Source organism: Eurosta solidaginis, chromosome 2 (genome assembly GCF_040869045.1).
Source record: "Eurosta solidaginis isolate ZX-2024a chromosome 2, ASM4086904v1, whole genome shotgun sequence".
Taxonomy (NCBI): Eukaryota; Metazoa; Arthropoda; class Insecta; order Diptera; family Tephritidae; genus Eurosta; species Eurosta solidaginis.
In genome coordinates, this window is record NC_090320.1 from 57,066,917 (window position 1) to 57,088,630 (window position 21,714).

At 42.7% G+C, this 21,714-nt stretch overlaps 1 protein-coding gene across 1 annotated transcript in view; it reads right to left on the bottom strand.

Annotated features, from left to right (window-relative positions):
- Window positions 1-1,388: 1,388 nt before the first annotated feature.
- The window catches only part of yip2 (yippee interacting protein 2), a 30,852-nt gene continuing 10,526 nt past the window's right edge, over window positions 1,389-21,714 (bottom strand). Inside the window, exons 3-6 of the mRNA XM_067765433.1 lie at window positions 19,814-20,386; window positions 19,359-19,559; window positions 1,650-1,804; window positions 1,389-1,579 (exon numbers count right to left, since the gene is read on the bottom strand). Coding sequence (XP_067621534.1) covers window positions 1,498-1,579; window positions 1,650-1,804; window positions 19,359-19,559; window positions 19,814-20,386 — 1,011 coding nt within the window. The 3' untranslated portion in view covers window positions 1,389-1,497. The remainder of the gene's footprint in view (window positions 1,580-1,649; window positions 1,805-19,358; window positions 19,560-19,813; window positions 20,387-21,714) is intronic.

The window sequence follows — 21,714 nt, forward strand, 5'->3', positions numbered from 1 at the left end:
TGTGAGGGTATGCAGAGTATCTATGATTAGCATAACGGTAGCCTTAAAAACTACCCCGACAGCAATTGAGCCGGAGGGTTGGTGCTGGGGTACAGAAATGACAGAACATTCTATACACGTGTATACGGATGGTTCCAAATTAATGGAAGGGGTTGGGTCTGCTGTTTACTGTGCCGACTCAGAAATAAGTAGATCCTACAGGCTGCCAGATTAATGCAGCGTTTTGCAAGCGGAAATTATAGCAGCAGAAATTCTGGAGAAAGCGAGCTTAAGCTGAAGTCGCGTCAATACACATATGTATATATTGATAGTCAGGCTGCGTTTAAGGCAATAATCTAACACAGTACTTTATCTAGAAGTGTTCTGGAATGCAAAGAAGCATTGGAAAAACTTCGCTTAGGCCGGACCATACATCTTTACTGGGTTACCGATCATAAAGCGATAGAAGGTAACGAAAAGGTGGATGAGTTGGCAAAGGAGGGTGCAACACTCGCTGAGTCGACGATAGACATCCCAATCCGCTTGGGAGAAATCAAAAGGAGACGGGAGTTGCATATGATTCATTAAGCAGGAAAGGCGTGGGCAAAAGCGCGAGACTGCAAAATTTCTAAGATCATGGGCAAAGCCTACGATATTAGACTCACAAAGTGGCTCATATCTCTGAAGAGAGAAGACTTAAGTTAGGCCTCATCAGTAACAGCAAGTGCAGAAAGTGTGAGCTTCAGGAAGAAACGGTTGGGCACGTTCTGTGTTCATGTCCTGCGCTCTACAGGTCAAGGCTCCAGCTATTAGGGGCGGCAGAGTTGCCAGATCTAGAGGCAGCAATTGAGCCGGGCCCTAAAAAACTTCTAGTATTTGCCAAGAGGGCGGAGTTGTTCTATAACGTATGTCTTGGCACCTGATTGGGGTTCTTCCGTTTGGTCATCAAACACATTTTGGTAACACTATGGATACATTCAGTCTATGTGAGGTCTTTATTGACCGGTCAGTTCAACCTAACCTAACTTCAAACACATGTGGCAAGTAGATGCCGATCGTCCCCAAATACATCTTCTTCACTCCCGCTCAGCGGTTTTAATATAAAAAGTTATGGTTTCATCTGAAATATTGTTTTCCTTTTGATTGGTATTAATTTTTAGGTACCGACTTTGTCCAATATAGGAATTCATTTGCCGCTACGCCGCCTGACCGGCAGTCGCTTGGGATTCAAGAAGAAGTGAGACCCCACTCATAGCTATCCAATTCAAGTATCAACCTTATGCGACTTAATCCGCTTGGGATTCAAGAAGAAGTGAGACCCAACTCATAGCCTATCCAATTCAAGTATCAACCTTATGCGACCTAATCCTGTTCCAAGTTTTTAAAAATCATACTCAAAATTACAAATATTCTGATCTCATTTGCACTTTATTAATTTCTGAATTTAAAACTAAATTTTATACGAATTTTTTAAAAACCTTAAACACTAGAAGAATATAAGTAAATGCGAGTTTGCGTTCAGACAGATTCCAGTAATACAGCAATACCTTGCCCGCCTCCAATACAGGCTGAACCTATAGTGTACTTCAATTTTTTGCGTCTGTAAAGATCAGATGAATGGAATGCATTCAAAATAAACTTACGGTAAAAATTTGAATGGAAATACTCACTGCATCTCGTGCGCTAAATGGCCGGTGATTCTTGAGCCGCTAGCTCCTAATGGATGACCCAAAGCAATTGCACCACCATTAACATTCAGATTTGACATATCCAAACCAAGAGCATCAGCACAGGCAAGCGTTTGAGCAGCAAAAGCTTCGTTGATCTGGAAAAGAGATTGTAAACAGAGTCAAGTTTTAATCAGAGGAAGAGAAACAATATTTGTGTATGGAAGTGGTTATACTATTGTGGCATCCTCTCTTGTGATCAGAATCACATGGATAATAAAAAAGATCATTTATTGCATAATACTGTAACGAATTTACTTGCAATTCCCCTTATTTTTTTGCAAAGCCGCCATGGTGGAGCAATGAGCTGAGTCTTTTAAGAAGACAGGTAAAAGAAATGTTTGAGCTCGCAAAGACCGCGGAAAGCGAAGCGTGCCGGGACGAGTACAGGGATCTACTGAGGATCTACAAGCGTGAAATTACCAGGGCGATGAGAAACTCATGGAAAAGTTTCTGTACGGACATAGAGCGCTCCAGCGAAACAGCACGATTGAAAAAAGTCCTAGCAAAGGGAAACATAGTCCAGGGACTAATAAAGAAAGAGAACGGGGAATGGTCACGTAATAATGAGGAATCCCTTGAGGTGCTTCTCGATACACATTTCCCACCGGGAGACTGTTTAGAAGAGCCAGCAGACATCACTCACACTTCGATCACGGAGCTAGTAGTGCCGGGCTTGGTGACCGATACCAAGATCGAGTGGGCAGTGAAGACGTTTTCTAAGTTTAAATCGCCGGGCCCAGATGGTATATTCCCGGCCATGTTACAAGTCTCAAGTAGGGCGGTCGTGGAATGGCTTAAAATAATATTCGATGGGTGCATAAGACTGAATCATGTACCGCACTCTTGGAGAACTGCTCGTGTAGCTTTTCTACCAAAGGCGGGGAAGATCGGGCACGTGTATCCCAAAGACTATAGACCCATAAGCTTAACATCATTTCTGCTCAAAACCTTTGAGAGGCTGATAGATGTGTACATAAAGTCCAACGTGGATGAAAAGCTGATCTCCACAACACAGCATGTGTACACCAAAGGCAAGTCGGTAGACACCGCATTGCATAGGGTGGTAATAAGCATAGGGAAATCCCTGGAATATAAGGAGTATGCTCTAGGAGTCTTCTTGGACATTACCGGGGCTTTCAATAATGTTGCAAAATGGGCGATTATGGATGGTCTTAATTACATTAAAGTACATCCTGCCTTAATCAGATGGATCGGCTACATGTTAAATTGCAGAAAGATTACATCACAATGGGGATTGTACGAGGCCACAAAATCAGTGGACAGGGGCACGCCGCAGGGAGGGGTGCTATCACCTCTGCTGTGGACGCTGGTCATCAACCAACTGGTCAGGTAATTCGATGAGGGACCCGTAAAACTTACGGCTCACGCAGATGACGTTGCAATTGTCATAAGTGGAAAGTGCCTTCCAACGATTAGTTCTTTGATTGATCGGGCGCTTCGGGATATTCATACCTGGGCATCTAATGTCGGGTTGAAAGCCAATGCGGAGAAGACGGATATGGTCTTGTTTACAAAGAGGTACAAGGTCCCAAATTGGACCAGGCCTAAGTTAGGAGGGGTGACCTTACAGGAGAAACCTTGCACAAAATACCTAGGAATCATCCTAGACAGTAAGCTTTCATGGAAGCTCAACGTGGAGGAGAGGGTCAAGAAGGCCTCAACGGCACTCTATGCATGTAAAAGAATGCTGGGGTGTACGTGGGGCCTATCGCCCTCTCTACCTCATTGGGTTTTTACAGCGATTGTAAGCCCTATTCTATACTATGGAGGTCTTGTTTGGTGGAAAGCCACACAAAAAACAACATACCTCAAAAAATTAGAGGGGGTATGCAGACTATCGATGCTTAGCATTACGGGAGCCCTGAAAAAAACCCCGACGGCTGCACTGTATGCCATTCTGCACATCCCACCTGTAGACCTGGTAGCAAAGAACAAAGCGTTAACGACCGCAACCAGGCTCGGTGCTTCGGGGCAGCTTGAGCGCCGACCATATGGCCATAGTAGTATAGCGTCATCAATCACAAGACGAACAGACTACATGATTCCCTATCTACGCTTCGAGGGAGATCTTAAGGCCACAATAGAGGTGGACGCTTGGCGCAAGGGTGCGCAAATGGCGGACGAGGCGATACATGTGTACACCGATGGTTCCAAAGTAGTGGAAGGAGTAGGGTCTGCGGTATACTGCGCTGATAATAATAATACTGCGGAAATAATCAGATCCTACAGGCTGCCGGATTACTGTAGCGTTTTCCTAGCGGAAATATTAGCCGTAACCAAAGCAGTAGAAACCCTGGAAGAGAATAGCTTAAGCTGCAACCGTGTTAACTTTTATATTGACAGTAAAGCATCAATTAAGGCAATAATCTCGCATAGCACAGCACCTAAATGCGTGTTAGAGTGTAAGCAGTTTCTGGAGAGAATCGGGACAGGGGAAGCATACATCTATATTGAGTCCCAGGGCATATGGGAATAGATGGGAATGAAAAAGCGGACGATCTAGCTAAAAAGGGCGCATCCCTTGAAGCTTGCTCCCAATTAAATTGGGCGAGATTAAGCGAATGCGAGAGGTGCACATGATCGACCAAGCGGGAAAGGCGTGGGCTCAAGCGCGGGGCTTGGTCAGTGATAGCAGATGTAGGAAGTGCGGGTTGGAGGAGGAAACGATCGAGCACGTTCTGTGCTCGTGCCCTGCACTTGCCAGGCTAAGACTCCAGCTATTAGGAGTGATACAGCTGTCAGATCTAGAAGCAGCAAGTGGCTTAAGTCCTAGGAAGCTTCTAGTATTTGCCAAGAGGACGGAGTTATTTTATAACATATGTCCTGGTTTTTGATAGGGTTTTTCAGTTTGGTCGTTAAAACAAACTTCTGGTAACACCACGGACTCAATCAGTCTATGTGAGGTCCTCATGGACCGGCCAGTTCAACCTACCTACCCCTTATTTGCAATCTTCTACTAAGGTTCGAATCACTAAACTGTTGAATAAATAACTCCAATATTTAATAATGTAAAACGGCCTTTATTAAAGTACTTCACAATAAATAACACTACTATTGCCCGACAGATAGCGTACTTAATTCAAAACTGAATTATACCGCCTCTATTGTTGCTGCCTTTTATACTCTCTGATTTCCTCGTTCGCATCTTCGCATCTCTCGATCTAAACGCTGCCAGCCTTTCCAAATGAACCACTTTCATTTTGGTTCGTGGTTTGCCAATGGTTTGTATGCGGTACACTACATCGTTGATCCGTTTTACAACTTTGTATGGGCCTTCCCAATTACACTGCAATTTCGGGGACAAACCTTGTTTCGTTGTGGGTTGTATAACAGCACCAAATCTCCTTCCTGAAACCCTTCCGAATTAATTGCTATATCGTACCTCGCTTTCATCTTGTCACTCATAATCTTTGATCGTTGCCTTACAAGATCGTGTATCTCTCTCAGCTCTTCTTCCAAGACACCAGTGGATTTCTTGACATTTCTCTCCGCATCGGCATCTATCCCATACTTCAAATCAGCTGGCAGTCGAAGGTCATTGCCAAAAATTACCTTTGCGGGAGTTTTGCCCGTTGTCTGATGTACTGCCGATCGGTAGGCCATCAAGAATAATGGTATGTGGCTATCCCACTCCTTATGGTACTTGTCTACTACTTTCCTTAAATGCTCTTCCAATGTTCTATTGAATCGTTCCACCATACCATCGGACTGAGGATGCAATGCAGTTGTCCGTGTTTTTCGAATTCCCAATGATCTACAATTTCCCGGAACACTTCTGATTCGAAATTCCTGCCTTGGTCAGAATGTAACTCCATTGGTACACCATACCTTGCAACCCAATTGTTTATAAACACTTCTGCTAGTGTTTCCGCTTCTTGATTTGGGATTGGGTATACCTCTGGCCATTTGCTGAAGTAATCCATAACCACCAGTACATATTTGTTTCCGCAGTTGCTAGTAGGAAATGGACCTGCAACATCCATGGCGATCCCTTCAAATAGTGCACCTGAGTTATATTGCTTAAACTGGCCATGACTTCGGGTTTTGGGCCCTTTCGCTCTGCTGCAAACCTCGCAGTTCGCAATCCACTCAGTGACCGACTGACGGAAACGAACCCAATAGAATCTCTGTTTAATCTTCTCCAGCGTCTTCGTGATTCCAAGATGAGCTCCGCTTGGACCATTATGCAGCTCGCTGAGCACCTCAGAAATCCTCTTTCTGCGAACAACTATCAGTTTCTTCTTGCATTGACCATCCTCACTCTCCCATACTCGATGCAAGTAACCGGATATCAATTCTAAACTGTCCCACTGTGCCCAATATGACTTCGCAATGGGACTCTCTGCTGACATCTCCTCTCTATTTGGTTTTTCGTTTCGTTCGAGCCCTTGCAAACATGTGACAGATCTGTATCTTCTAGCTGACACTTCCTTAGTTGTTCCTTGTCCCATTCATCCGTCATTAGCCGGACATCTATAATGTTTTCTTTAGCCTTGGCCTTTCAACAGTGCTTGAATTCCAAACTACATGGTCTTCGTGACATTGCATCGGCATTTCCATGGGTACTACTTTTTCGATGCTCAATGGAAAAGTCATAGCATTGTAGCCGCTCGATCCACCGTGCCAATTGTCCTTCTGGATTACGGAACTGCAGAAGCCATTTCAACGCTGCGTGATCTGTCCTGACGCGGAATCGCTGGCCGTAGAGGTATTTGTGAAAATGTTTAATGCACTCTACCAATGCCAACAGCTGTCTCCGTGTAACGCAGTAGTTCCTTTCTGGTTTTCCAATTGACCGGCTGTAATATGCAACTACCTTCTCCTGTCCATCGACCAGTTGTGACAAAACGCCTCCTATAGCATATCCACTCGCATCTGTATCTAGAATAAATGTTGCTCCTGGAATCGGATATGCTAACATTGGGGCAGTGCACAAACGCTCCTTCAATGTTTGGAAATCCACTTCTTGCTCCTTCTTCCATTCAAAAGCTTTATTTTTTCTTGTAAGCTCATGGAGGCTATGGGCTACGCTGGAAAAATTTGGTACAAATCGGCGGTAATATGTGCACAGCCCAAGGAAACTTCTCAATTCATGTAGGTTCTGTGGTCTTGGCCAATCCTTTACAGCCTCTATCTTTTCGTTCGCAGTGCAGATGCCCTCTGTCGTTACCTTGTGACCCAAATAATTTACTTCCTTCTTAAACAGCTCACACTTTTTGGGACCTAACTTCAGACCAGCGCCAGCTATTCCCTGGAAAACTTCCTCCAAGTTCTTAAGATGTTCGTCAAAGTTCTTGCCAAATACGATGATGTCGTCCAGGTACACCAAGCATGTTTTCCAATGTAGTCCTTTCAGTACCTGGTCCATGAGTCTCTCAAAAATAGCTGGTGCATTACAAAGTCCAAAAGGCATCACTGTAAATTGCCAAAGACCATCACCGACACTGAAGGCTGTTTTCTCTTTATCTTCTTCCTTCACCTCAACTTGCCAGTAGCCGCTTTTCAAGTCCAGTGTGGAAAACCATTTCGTACCAGAGAGCGAGTCCAGAGTGGCGTCAATTCTCGGCAATGGGTAGCTAACCGTTTTCGTGACGTCGTTCAACTTGCGATAGTCCACGCAAAACCTCATTTTCCCATCCTTCTTCTTCACAAGTACCACCGGTCCATGGACTAGCTGATGGTTCGATGACGCCGGTGTCGCTCATTTCTTGTATGATTTGATTCACACCTTCCCGCTTCGCTAGTGGAACACTACGTGGAGCTTGACGGATTGGCCTCGCATCTCCAGTGTCAATTTTATGTTTCACAACGTTGGTGCGGCCTGGTTTGGAACCATCCTGGTCAAATATGTTCGCGTACTTTAGGAGCAGTTGTTTTGCCTTACTATGATAGGCTTCCTCTAGCCCCTGCGTCCATGCCGTGATGTTATTTGAAAGATCAGTATTACTAGATGAAACGTATTCCTGGAGCTGTTCACAGTTAATAACTACTTCAGCCTCTTGGCATCTTCCCAAAATAGCTTCTTTGGTTAGTCTGAGTGGTGACTTGAACTCATTGAGTACTCTTACCGGAATACGTCCATCTTGTTTTGTCATAGCCAGGGTTTTTCCTACAAGTATATTCAGTGCTGATGTGTTTGCTGCTTCTACAACCCACAATTTGTTTGTCCCACAATCTCCATCAACCTTTGCCCAGATGACTACTTCGGATTTTGGTGGTATTTGCTGACTCTCTTCCACCAGCACTCGTTTACTGCTGTAGCCTCTCTCGTAGCCGAAATTAAGTGGCACATCCATGTTCTTATATCGCATCGTCTTGCTTTGCATATCGATCTTGATGCCTTGGTCGATTAAGAAGTCCACTCCAATTATGATTTCATCAACAATCTCTGCCACTATAAAATTATGTAGTACCGTGACGTTCCCAATTGCTACTTCACATGCTACTTCTCCAATTACCTGGGTGTCCTCTCCCGTGGCTGTACGTAATCTTGCTCCAAGCAATGGCCTTATCTTCTTGTTGACTAAATCTGATCGAATGATGGAATGGGATGCACCCATATCTACAGTCAGCGCTAGACCTATTAAAAGCTTTTGATACGGTCAACCATGGCTCGTTACTGCAAGACCTGGAAGGGTCTACCCTTCCCCATGTCTTAAAAGGTGAACCGCAAATTATCTGGGTGGTCGGCAGGCATCGGTGCAATTTAGAAACGAAACATCAAAACCAAGGAGAATTAAACAAGGGGTGCCACAGGGTGGTGTCCTATCCCCACTTTTGTTTAATTTCTACATATCTAAGCTACCTTCACCACCGGAAGGAGTCACAATCGTTTCCTACGCCGATGACTGCACAATAATGGCCACAGATCGATGAGCTATGCAATAAAATAAACGGCTACCTTCCTGATCTCTCCAGTTTTTTCGCCTCGCGAAACCTGGCATTATCACCGACTAAATGTTGTTGTTGTTGTTGTTGTAGCGATAAGGTTGCTCCTCGAAGGCTTTGGGGAGTGTTATCTATGAGATGGTCCTTTGCCGGATACAGATCCGGTACGCTCCGGTACCTCAGCACCATTAAGGTGCTAGCCCGACCATCTCGGGAACGATTTATGTGGCCACATTAAACCTTCAGGCCATTCCCTCCCTCCCCACCCGCAAGTTCCATGAGGAGCTTGGGGTCACCAGAGCCTCGTCTGTTAGTGAAACAGGATTCGCCGCGGATAGGTGAGGTTGACAATTAGGTTTGGAGAAGCTATATATTGCGCTGGCAACCTGAAGGGTTGCGCTACACACCCCTTGAATCTGGTATTTTAGTCGCCTCTTACGACAGGCATACCTACCGCGGGTATATTTTTACCCCCTTACCCGCTGGGGGATCACCGACTAAATCTTCTGCGACCTTATTTACAACATGGACGTCCCAAATATCGACCATTTTGAACATCCACGTCGATGGCACTACGCTACCGACTGTCCTACACCCCAAAATCTTGGGTGTGACGTTTGATCAGGATCTACATTTTGGTGAGCACGCAGCCGCAATTGTTCCGAGAATTCAGAGCCGTAACAAAATCCTCAAATCCCTCGCTGGCAGTACCTGGGGAAAAGATAAAGAAACACTCATGACCACATACAAAACAATTAGCCAGCCGATTACGTGCTACGCGTCACCCATATGGTCGCCAAGCCTAAAAATTACCCACTGGAAGAAGCTACAGGCCTGCCAAAATACTGCTCTCAGAATTGCCACGGGCTGTCTTCTTATGTCCCCAGAACACCATCTGCATAATGAGGCGAGAATACTCCCCGTCAGGGAGAGAAATGAGATGCTGACCAAACATTTCCTGTTGAATACCCAGAAACCTGAGCATCCCAACAGACATCTGATTGATGAACCAGCACCGCCTAGGGGCTTAAGGAGTAATCTCCGTAAGCATTTTGAGGAAATACGGCACCTGAGCACCCAGCCGTATGAAGCGAAAAAACACAAGCAGGTCCTTGGTGAACTCCATAAACAGGCGTCGGACCTTTATGCCGGCAATTGCCCGGTGAATCCAGTACTCAAAGAAAAGTATCTAAAACTCGCGGAAGAGGAACGCATACTCCCCAGGGAAACGCGTGTCACTCTTGCTCAACTTCGTTCTGGATACTGTAACAGGTTAAACTCTTACCTATCTAGAATCAACCCCAACATACAAAATGTATGCCCCGCTTGCAATATGTCCCCACATGACACCAACCATCTCTTTAACTGTAATGTGGAACCAACGCCTCTAACACCCCTTTCCTTATGGGCCACCCCTGTTGAAACAGCAAGTTTCCTTGGACTCCCGTTAGAGGATATTGATGACAATTTGTGATCGGTCGCGGCTGTTAGGTGGGGAGAAGCATTGCTACAACAACAACAACACAGTCAGTAAACGTTCCTTTCCATCCACATGTCCTCAACCAGTAAGATTGTTTGACCTTCTTCCAATTTGTGAGATAGAGATTATGGGCATTCAATTGAGGGAGCCAGCTGTCGCCCCTTGCTGCTGACTCGCTTTAGTTTAACGATTGATTGGCCTTGGAGATATGATCATCTCCTTCAGCTCTGCGTTTACGACCACCCACATTGTTGGAACTGTTAGGGTTGGTGTTGCAATAACGCGCAATGAGCACTGGCTTTCCACACTTATAGCATTTGACTGCATCATTATTCTTCTGCTGCGTACCCTTCAATGCTTCTCTGGTTCTTTTACTTCCACACGATGAGCCTTATATGCTGGTTTACTCAATATGGAGGCAGTTTCCTGAGTCAATGCATGTGATACCGTTTCAGCAAATGTCAGCTTTGGGTTTGCGTATGTAGCTCGCTTTGTTTCCACGTCCCGTATGCCATTTATAAAACTCTGGATTTTTACCCTCTCGGTGTATTCCACGGGTGCGTCCGCATTTGCGAGATTAGCCAATCTTTCAACATCCGAGGCAAAGTCTCATTCGCTCTTTGGTGACGGTTTTGCAACTCAATTTGGAAATCTGTTTTCTATGCTCGCTTCCATAACGTCTCTCGTAGTCGTGCCTGAAGTTCGAGTTTAATGCCGGTTGTAGTCAATCCACGGCTCTCCAACTCCTTCTTCAGTTGCTGGATCTTCAATTTACTGAACTTTGCCATGTCCTTGTTGTCCTCTGGAATTTATTCAACAATTCCTCTTCTGACACCAATTGTAACGAATTTACTTGTAATTCCCCTTATTTGCAATCTTCTACTAAGGTTCGAATCACTAAACTGTTGAGTAAATAACTCCAATATTTAATAATGCAAAACGGCCTTTATTAAAGTACTTCACAATAAATAACAGTACTATTACCCGACAGATAGCGTACTTAATTCAAAACTGAATTATTCCGCCTCTGCTGTTGTTGCCTTTTATACTCTCTGATTTCCTCGGTCGCATCTTCTAGGCGCTTCCATTTCCAGAATCTACTAGTTGGCCATCAGCTATCAAATTTCTCAGCTGTAACTACAATTGCACGATTTTATAGCTTCTCTCATTGCATACTTTCGGAAGTATCTCGGATATATGCATCTGGTTGTGCGTTGCTTCTCAGCTCCGTGTACGTACATATGTGTAGACATAATGATTGATTCGTTTATGTAGATACAAATGACTGTCTGCTTCATTGTTGTTGTGACTTCATTTACTTAGCATCAGACTAGGGATGTGAGTATCACTTAGTGTCACTCATATTCGTCACAATATCTAAATCGAATCATCTAAAGGATGACCCTCCACTTACTCAAAGACCAAATACTGAGGCAAATACACCTCGTACCGTGCAGCAGTGCAGTGCAATCGTGTGTGGGACATTCCATGCGTTCTTCATGCAAACCCATCAAACAATTTCTCATTATTAGTCCAACCAGCAGGCTGTAGGGCAACCGATCTTAACGGATAGGCTCATGAATGCTAAACCAGATCTACCTACTCACTTTCCAGGTGTGTTCCTGGGAAAATCGAAAATGACCCGCGGGTCCCTCCGAAACCGGGGGTGGGATCTATAGCATTTTTGCGTAGAACACCTTTCTGCGTTGGCGACCTTCGGCCGCGCTTATAAAAAATTACCCTGGGTGGGTCCAACACCGGTTTGGAGCTCAAAACTATATCAACGCAAAACACTTATGTTCGCAATTTTTTGTGGGTACTACAACAACCACACGAAAATCGACATTTTCAACTGGACATATCTCCGGACAGAGATAAAATGTTTCTTTTCCGCCTTCTTTGACACCTCTCTCAATATTTTTGGTAGCGTATTAGCAGTCGACCCCTCAACTAGACTTTTACCATTTGCAGAAATATGCGGACAAAGCAACAGAGAGTATAAAAGCAGCACAAGCTGAGTAGTCAGTATTCAGTTTGATTTAAGCACGCTATTAGTTGTGAAGTATAAGTGTTATTGTGAAGTACTCTCAAAGCAGCCTAATAAAGCCCATTTTGCATTATTGAATATTGGAGTTATTTATTCAACAGTTTAGCGGAACGTTAGCATAAGGTTTCAAATAAGCGGAATTTCCCAAAATTTGTTACAATATTATTGACCTTTTGTGTAGTAAAATTTTTGAGTGACCGAAGCTTGAGCACCTCCAAGATAAGGTGTCGTTCTCCCTCCGGCTTAGAATTGTGAACCTATACTCTTGAAGGTGTTTCACAAACTTCATCAGGCGCCTTTTATGCATGGGAAAATTAGCAACGTATGATCTTTGAAGACGGGCCGCTTTTCAATAATATTTGCGATGATTTGATGAATACTTTTACATAGAGCAGTGGTTTTCAAATCTCTTGAAGTCCGAAAATCTGGCAACTTATCATGACTGATGATGAAGTACAAATCCCTAAAACTGGGATTACTTTACTCGTGGTAATATAGTGAAAGTTTATTGGCTTACCATGCTGAAAGCGCCCGATTCATACCCTGGGCCAAGTATCTAAAAAAAAGTTTTGAGGAAGTATGGTTGAAAAACGAAAGAGTAATTCTTCGTAATAGCAAGAGAAAAAATAAACAATAAGAATAAAAAATCTACAACATTTGTGCCGCCATTTAGATTCGAACCTGCGCATTTTGGGCTTAGAAATGTGAGCGGAACTTTGGACATGTTTTACCAGTCGTACGAGCCTGGCAAAAACGGTTTTGGTTTTGGTGGAAACGTAATAGTATAGAGCCTACGTACTAGCGATCTATTGAACTAGAGAACGAAAGAACTAGATTTTTTAATTGAACTAGTTCGCTGGTTCGTTCGGTAAAGTGAACTAAACTTTTATGTGGCAACTTTGCAAATTAAAATTTCAAAATGTATGGCAACTCACTTCTTTGTCAAAATTAAAACAGCTGATAGAATTTTATGTGATGTGTATGATGTGTAGAAGATTAATATATGCAAAAGAAGGCAATTGGGAAAAAACTTTACAACAACTAAGGCATGACGTAGCTGAATGCGTTTGTAACCATTTCAACTATCGTAGGAGTGCGGGTTCGAATCCCACTCCCGGGAGAAAAGGCTTTGAAGAGATTTACAAAGTATAATCGAAACAGCTGTCGCCTTGTCCTTCCTGATGTCACGTTGTTTAAATTTTTCGCAAATTATTAAACGAATTTCGCGATGTTTACCACCATATCGTCATTTTGTGAAGTTTTACAATTTATTTTAGAAGTTTAGCCTTTTAAATGTAATAGTAAGTGTTTCCATTTGGCTTTCATAAATTTAACTAGAAAAATGTGTGCTTAATAAATAATGACTTGTTTCAGATGCCAAAGCGAAGTGAAATATGGAAGCACTTTAAAGAAAGTCGTAAAGAAAACAAAATGAAATGCAAGTACTGCCGAATTTCCATAAGTGTTGCTGGCGGCATATATGATGTTTAAATCAGGGAGTGAGTGGATTTGACTTCCGAATTGAACTATTGAACTAGTTCAAATGGTTGAACAATAGTTCAATTAGGTGACCGAACTAAGAGCCAAAAGAACTAGTTCGATGGACTGAACGAATTAGAAGTGAACTAATCTTTTTCATTGAACTAAAAAATCCAACACTACTACGTAGGTATCTAATTTTTAATAAAAAAAATATTTTCATCCGAAACTATATTGGAAGCAGGTTAATTTTTGGGAGAAAGGGTCGTGACCAACAGTTTGAAAATCACTGCTTCAGAGCAAGCATGCTGTCGCTTTTAGGGAGCTTCGAATAGAGTAGACAACTTTATATGGTTCTATTGGCCAAAAAGAAAGAGAAAGGAAGTGAGCAATAAAGGCATGAATTCCATTAGAATGGTTAGCCTTAAGCTGAAGTGTCTGAAAAGAACTTTCGTCATGATTGAAAAATGGAAAATAGCGCTACTCATGATGTCTTCTTATACCACCAGCTTTGCGTTTACGACCACCCACATTGTTTGAACTGTTAGGGTTGGTGTTGCAATAACGCGCAATGTGCCCTGGCTTTCCACACTTAAAGCATTTGACTGCATCATTCTTCTGCTGCGTACTCTTCAATGCTTCTCTGGTTTTTTTACTTCCACACGATGAGCTTTATATGTTGGTTTACTCAATAGGGAGGCAGCTTCCTGAGTTAATGCATGTGATACCGTTTCAGCAAATGTCAGCTTTGGGTTTGCGTATGTAGCTCGCTTTGTTTCCACGTCCCGTATGCCATTTATAACACTGTGGATTTTTACCCTCTCGGTGTATTCCACGGGTGCGTCCGCATTTGCGAGATTAGCCAATCTTTCAACATCCGAGGCAAACTCCTGCAAAGTCTCATTCGCTCTTTGGTGACGGTTTTGCAACTCAATTTGGAATATCTGTTTTCTATGCTCGCTTCCACAACGTCTCTCGTAGTCGTGCCTGAAGTTCGAGTTTAATGCCGATTGTAGTCAATCCACGGCTCCCAACTCCTTCTTCAGTTGCTGGATCTTCTATTTACTGAACTTTGCCATGTCCTTGTTGTCCTCTGGAATTTATTCAACAATTCCTCTTCTGACACCAATTGTAACGAATTTACTTGTAATTCCCCTTATTTGCAATATTCTACTAAGGTTCGAATCACTAAACTGTTGAGTAAATAACTACAATATTTAATAATGCAAAATGGCCTTTATTAAAGTACTTCACAATAAATAACACTACTATTACCCGACAGATACCGTACTTAATTCAAAACTGAATTATTCCGCCTCTACTGTTGTTGCCTTTTATACTCTCTGATTTCCTCGGTCGCATCTTCTAGGCGCTTCCATTTCCAGAATCTACTAGTTGGCCATCATCTATCAAATTTCTCAGCTGTAACTACAATTGCACGATTTTATAGCTTCTCTCATTGCATACTTTCGGAAGCATCTCAGATATATGCATGTGGTTGTGCGTTGCTTCTCAGCTCCGTATACGTACATATGTGTAGACATAATGATTGATTCGTTTATGTAGATACAAGTGACTGTCTGCTTCATTGTTGTTGTGACTTCATTTACTTAGCATCAAACTAGGGATGTGAGTATCACTTAGTGTCACTCATATTCGTCACAATATCTAAATCGAATCATCTAAAGGATGACCCTCCACTTACTCAAAGACCAAATACTTTGTGTCACTCACATTCACATTCACCACTACAACGTCGAATCAGAATCGTTATCGTGTTTTGGTTAGGCTGAGGCAAATACACCTCGTCCCGTGCAGCAGTGCAGTGCAATCGTGTGTGGGACATTCCATGCGTTCTTCATGCAAACCCATCAAACAATTCCTCATTATTAGTCCAACCAGCAGGCTGTAGGGCAACCGATCTTAACGGATAGGCTCATAAATGCTAAACCAGATCTACCTACTCACTTTCCAGGTGTGTTCCTGGGAAAATCGAAAATGACCCGCGGGTCCCTCCGAAACCGGGGGTGGAATCTATAGTATTTTTGCGTAGAGCACCTTTCTGCGTTGGAGACCTTCGGCCGCGCTTATAAAAAATTACCCTGGGTGGGTCCAACACCGGTTTGGAGCCCAAAACTATATCCACGCAAAACATTTATGTTCGCAATTTTTTGTGGGTACTACAACAACCACATGAAAATCGTCAATTTCAACCGCACATATCTCCGGACAGAGATAAAATGTTTCTTTTCCGCCTTCGGATTATTGTTGTCGAGGTCAATACGCGTCTTTTGACACCGCTCTCGATATTTTTGGTAGCGTATTAGCAGTCGACCCTCAACTAGACTTTTACCATTTGCAGAAATATGCGGACAAAGCAACAGAGAGTATAAAAGCAGCACAAGCTGAGTAGTCAGTATTCAGTTTGATTTAAGCACGCTATTAGTTGTGAAGTATAAGTGTTATTGTGAAGTACTCTCAAAGCAGCCTAATAAAGCCCATTTTGCATTATTGAATGTTGGAGTTATTTATTTAACAGTTTAGCGGAACGTTAGCATAAGGTTTCAAATAAGCGGAATTTCCCAAAATTTGTTACAATATTATTGACCTTTTGTGTAGTAAAATTTTTGAGTGACCGAAGCTTGAGCACCTCCAAGATAAGGTGTCGTTCTCCGTCCGGCTTAGAATTGTGAACCTATACTCTTGAAGGTGTTTCACAAACTTCATTAGGCGCCTTTTATGCATGGGAAAATTAGCAACGTATGCTGTTTGAAGACGGGCCGCTTTTCAATAATATTTGCGATGATTTGATGAATACTTTTACATAGAGCAGTGGTTTTCAAATCTCTTGAAGTCCGAAAATCTGGCGACTTATCATGACTGATGATGAAGTACAATTCCCTAAAACTGGGATTACTTCACTCGTAGTAGTATAGTGAAAGTTTATTGGCTTACCATGCTGAAAGCGCCCGATTCACACCCTGGGCCAAGTATCTAAAAAAAGTTTTGAGGAAGTATGGTCGAAAAACGACCGAGTAATTCTTCGTAATAGCAAGAGAAAAAATAAACAATAAGAATAAAAAATCTACAACATTTGTGCCGCCATTTTGGGCTTAGAAATGTGAGCGGAACTTTGGACATGTTTTACCAGTCGTGCGAGCCTGGCAAAAACGGTTTTGGTTTTGGTGGAAACGTAATAGTATAAAGCCTACGTACTAGCGATCTATTGAACTAGAGAACGAAAGAACTAGATTTTTTAATTGAACTAGTTCGCTAGTTCGTTCGGTAAAGTGAACTAAACTTTTATGTGGCAACTTTGCAAATTAAAATTTCAAAATGTATGGCAACTCACTTCTTTGTCAAAATTCAAACAGCTGATAGAATTGTATGTGATGTGTATGATGTTTAGAAGATTAATATATGCAAAAGAAGGCAATTGGGAAAAAACTTTACAACAACTAAGGCATGACGTAGCTGAATGCGTTTGTAACCATTTCAACTATCGTAGGAGTGCGGGTTCGAATCCCACTCCCGGGAGAAAAGGCTTTGAAGAGATTTACAAAGTATAATCGAAACAGCTGTCGCCTTGTCCTACCTCATGTCACGTTGTTTAAATGTTTCCCAAATTATTAAACGAATTTCACGATGTTTACCACCATATCGTCATTTTGTGAAGTTTTACAATTTATTTTAGAAGTTTAGCCTTTTAAATGTAATAGTAACTGTTTCCATTTGGCTTTCATAAATTTAACTAGACAAATGTGTGCTTAATAAATAATGACTTGTTTCAGATGCCAAAGCGAAGTGAAATATGGAAGCACTTTAAATAAAGTCGTGAAGAAAATAAAATGAAATGCAAGTACTGCCGAATTTCCATAAGTGTTGCTGGCGGCATATATGATGTTTAAATCAGGGAGTGAGTGGATTTGACTTCCGAATTGAACTATTGAACTCGTTCAAATGGTTGAACAATAGTTCAATTAGGTGACCGAACTAAGAGCCAAAAGAACTAGTTCGATGGACTGAACGAATTAGAAGTGAACTAATCTTTTCATTGAACTAAAAAAACCAACTCTACTACGTAGGTACCTAATTTTTAATAAAAAAAAATATTTTCATCCGAAACTATATTGGAGGCAGGTTAATTTTTGGGAGAAAGGGTCGTGACCAACAGTTTGAAAATCACTGCTTCAGAGCAAGCATGCTGTCGCTGGAGCTTCGAATAGAGTAGACAACTTGATATGGTTCTATTGGCCAAAAAGAAAGAGAAAGGAAGTGGCAATAAAGGCATGAATTCCATTAGAATGGTTAGCCTTAAGCTGAAGTGTCTCAAAAGAACTTTCGTCATGATTGAAAAATGGAAAATAGCGCTACTTAATTCTGGGAAACCAGCAACGTAGTAGACTCATATCATCCGATATGTTTCTTATTGCCGGTGGCCAAAACACTTGAAACCGCACTGCTCCTCTATTTCACCGCAAACCTGCAACTTGCCAGCCACTAGCATGGCTTTAGCACATATCGAAACTCTCTCCCCAACCGGAAGGAGTTACCATTGTGTACTACACCGATGACTGCATGATAATTACAACAGCTCCTGGCCCTCCTTTTGATAAGCTCTGCTGTAAAATTAACAACTATCTCCTTAGTCTTTACAGACTTTCTCGTTGCGAAATTTGGCTCTATCACCAACCAAATCTTCGGTGACCTTATTTACAACGTGAACCCGCAAATGTCGACCATGTTGAATATTCACGTGGATGGCATTACGCTACCGTCTGTCCTACGCCCAAAAACTTTGGCTGTGACATTCGATCAGGACTTGCATTTCGGGAGGCATGCAGCCGCAATCGTACCCAAATTTCAGAACCGTAATAAAATCCTGAAGTCCCTCGCTGACTGCACTTGGGGCAAAGATAAAGACACCCTCATAGCTATATCTAAAGCAATTGGACAGCCTCTTGTATGCTACGCGTCTCCAATATGAGCTGCCACATGATGTTTTCTTATACCACCAGAGGATTATTTACACAGCGAGGCGGGAATGCTCCCGATAGAGGTGAGAAACGAAATGCTGAACAACCAGTTTCTGTTGACGTTAGGAGTCATTTCCGCAAACACTACGAAGAAAACTGGCACAAAAGTGCCGGAGGAAAAAAGCATATAGCGATATCACTATAAAACAAAGGAGTAGAAAATATCCGATTCGAGTGGAAAAGGTATCACTATGGCAAAATTTTTATTGGGAATTGATGGCCCCTGGTTAACCAAATCTTTACCCCCCAGCGGGTTAGGAGGTTAGAATATACCCGCGGTAGGTATGCCTGTCGTAAGAGGCGACTAAAATACCAAATAGATTCAAGGGGTTGTGTTCCGCAACCCTTTCAGGTTGCGAGCACAATATATAGCTACTCCAAACCCAATTGTCAACCTCACCTATCCGTGGCAAATCCTGCTACATTAACAACAGAGGCTCTGGCGACCCCGAACTCCCCATGGATCTAGGGGGTGGGAGGGCGGTTTGGCCTAGAAGGTCGCATGTGGCCATAACAAACCGTTCCCGAGATGGTCAGACCGTCCCGGATGTACCAGAACGTACCGGATCTGCAGCCGGCGAAGGATCATCAACATCGATAACACTCCCCAAGACCTTCGGAAAGTGTCCTTATCGTCCAACAACAACCAAATCTTTAGCCGTAAATTTATTTTTTTTCTGGAAATACAAATGAATTACCTCAATTCGGTCAATATCCTCCAATTTTTTGCCACTAACTTTTAGTACATTTTGTATGGCTGGCACAGGACCATAGCCCATAATTTCGGGTTTCACACCAACATATGAATACGCGACTAAACGCGCTAACGGTTTAAGGTTATACTCCTTGACCGCATCTTCCGATGCGACAATAACAGCACCAGCACCATCACAAATACCCTGTAAATAAAATATTGGTTATGGGTTCCAGCTCTATTACGATAGTCGACTTAAGTGACTGTCGGCTTTTCTGCAGATTCTACTTTAAACAATCAGCTTCTCGATTATCAGCTGGGTGATCTGTGTCTATTACATTAGTCGGATCACATTTATTGTTGGGACAGCTGATATTTGGATAAACGACTGTTTGAAGACGCTTCCACACAAATTTCGATTTTCATTTAAGTTTGTAAGTTTCTAATCTAGGTACTTACCGATGCTGTTCCGGCCGTAACGATACCATTTTTCTTAAACAACGGTAGCAACTTTGCTAGTCCTTCGATTGTTGTTTGTGGACGTGGATGTTCATCGACTGCAAAATCTACCTCTTTGCCCTTCACCTTCAGTTTTATTGGTGTGATTTCGGCATTGAATGCACCCTCCTTTTGTGCTTTCGCCCAATTTTGTTGTGATCGAAGTGAAAACTCATCAACACGTTCTCTTGAGATTTTCGATTGCTCAGCTAGATTTTCGGCTGTTAAAGCCATTGGCAATTTGCAATATGTGTCTGTGAGTCCCGCCCAAAGAGCATCTTCAAAATTGTAGTTAGCGCCCAACGTGGCGCCGAAACGAACATTACGCACGATAAAGGGGGCCTGGGACATATTTTCAACGCCGCCTGTTAGTGCAACTTTAGCACTTCCCACAAGAATATCTTGGGCGCCATTAACAATAGACTGAAAGCCAGAACCGCAGAGACGATTGATTCCAAGCGCGGGTTTTTCAATTGGCACACCACAATGAAGACCAACATGACGAGGTAGATAGATGCCATCTGTGGAGGAAGACTGTGAGAAAGAAATTTATAAGTCATTCTAGTGTAATTTTCATATAAAAAAAACGAGGTCAAGTTGCCGCGCACCACATGCAGCCCACACCGAGGGATGAAATGACTAGGGTTTAGTAAAGAGGAATATCACATTTCCTGAACTCCCAATAGGAAGAAGTGACATATTTTTAAAAATTGGCATTCATCTTCTCTCAACACTCTCCATCATTCAGTCCGATCCACACCAGGACACAGCGAAAGCAAGTTAATGCTGGTTCCCAGGTAGACAGTCTCGAATTTATGCCTCTCAATAATGCGGGACTGCCCACGCCCAAAGGCGCCGATTTTTTCTTGGATGACATCAAGTACTTCGTCTTGTCCTCATTTACCGCAAGAATCAAATCACTTTTTTCATCCTTATCCCATCCAGAGAAGTCAACAGTTGTTGTCTAGATCTCCTCCTAGAATTACCGTTTTCAGCATTAAGGTTAAGAAATCGCTCAAAGCGAGTTACCTTGTATGAAGCCTCGATTGGTTTCGAATGCATCGAATGTTCCCTCCCAATCCTTACGAAGTTGGTTGTGTTGCTCAACATCATTTAGCAAAGCCTTATTAGCTTTGTAGGGAACTTAAATTCAGACATAGAAGTATAGAAGATACTCATTTTCGCGCTGTCAAATGCTGATTTGATGTCGACAAAAATATGGTGGGTGCAGATTATCTTATAGCGGGAAGATTTATCGGGCCCAACCCCGCACTGATAAGGTCCAATCAGTTCGTTGACTTTGCAATTCAGTCTTTCGCATATTAAGATGACTGATTGCGCGGTAATTAGCTTGGTTTGCGGGATAGCTTTTGTCGTGGATTGAGCAAAGCACACTTTAATTCCAAACTGAAAGCATGTGCTCGTCCGACTAGGTCATGGAGTTGGTTAATGGTCTTTACCAGATTTAAGCCTCCGTGTTTAAACAACACGGCACTCCGTCGCTTCCTGCGTCTTGTTAATCTCCAGCTGTGAATTTGGAATTTTCCCATCGGTTTAGTCGCGTGCCGGAACATGTTTTCCGCCATCAGCAAATGGGGTGTCGAGTTCGTCTTGTGCCTCCTTGTCTAGAAAAGAGGAGAAGTGCTCTTTCCATACCTTCAGCACACTCTGAACATGCTACCAAGTTGCGAGTATCATTCCTTTAAGAAATTGCCCCGGTCTTCAAGCTTCCCATCTTCAGGCGAATTTTTAGATTTGAGACTACTTAGGTAAGGGTATTCATGCAGTCCACTAAACAATTATAAATTTACTAATATGTACGCTTCACTGAATCATAATTTATCTTTCTCTAAAAACTCATA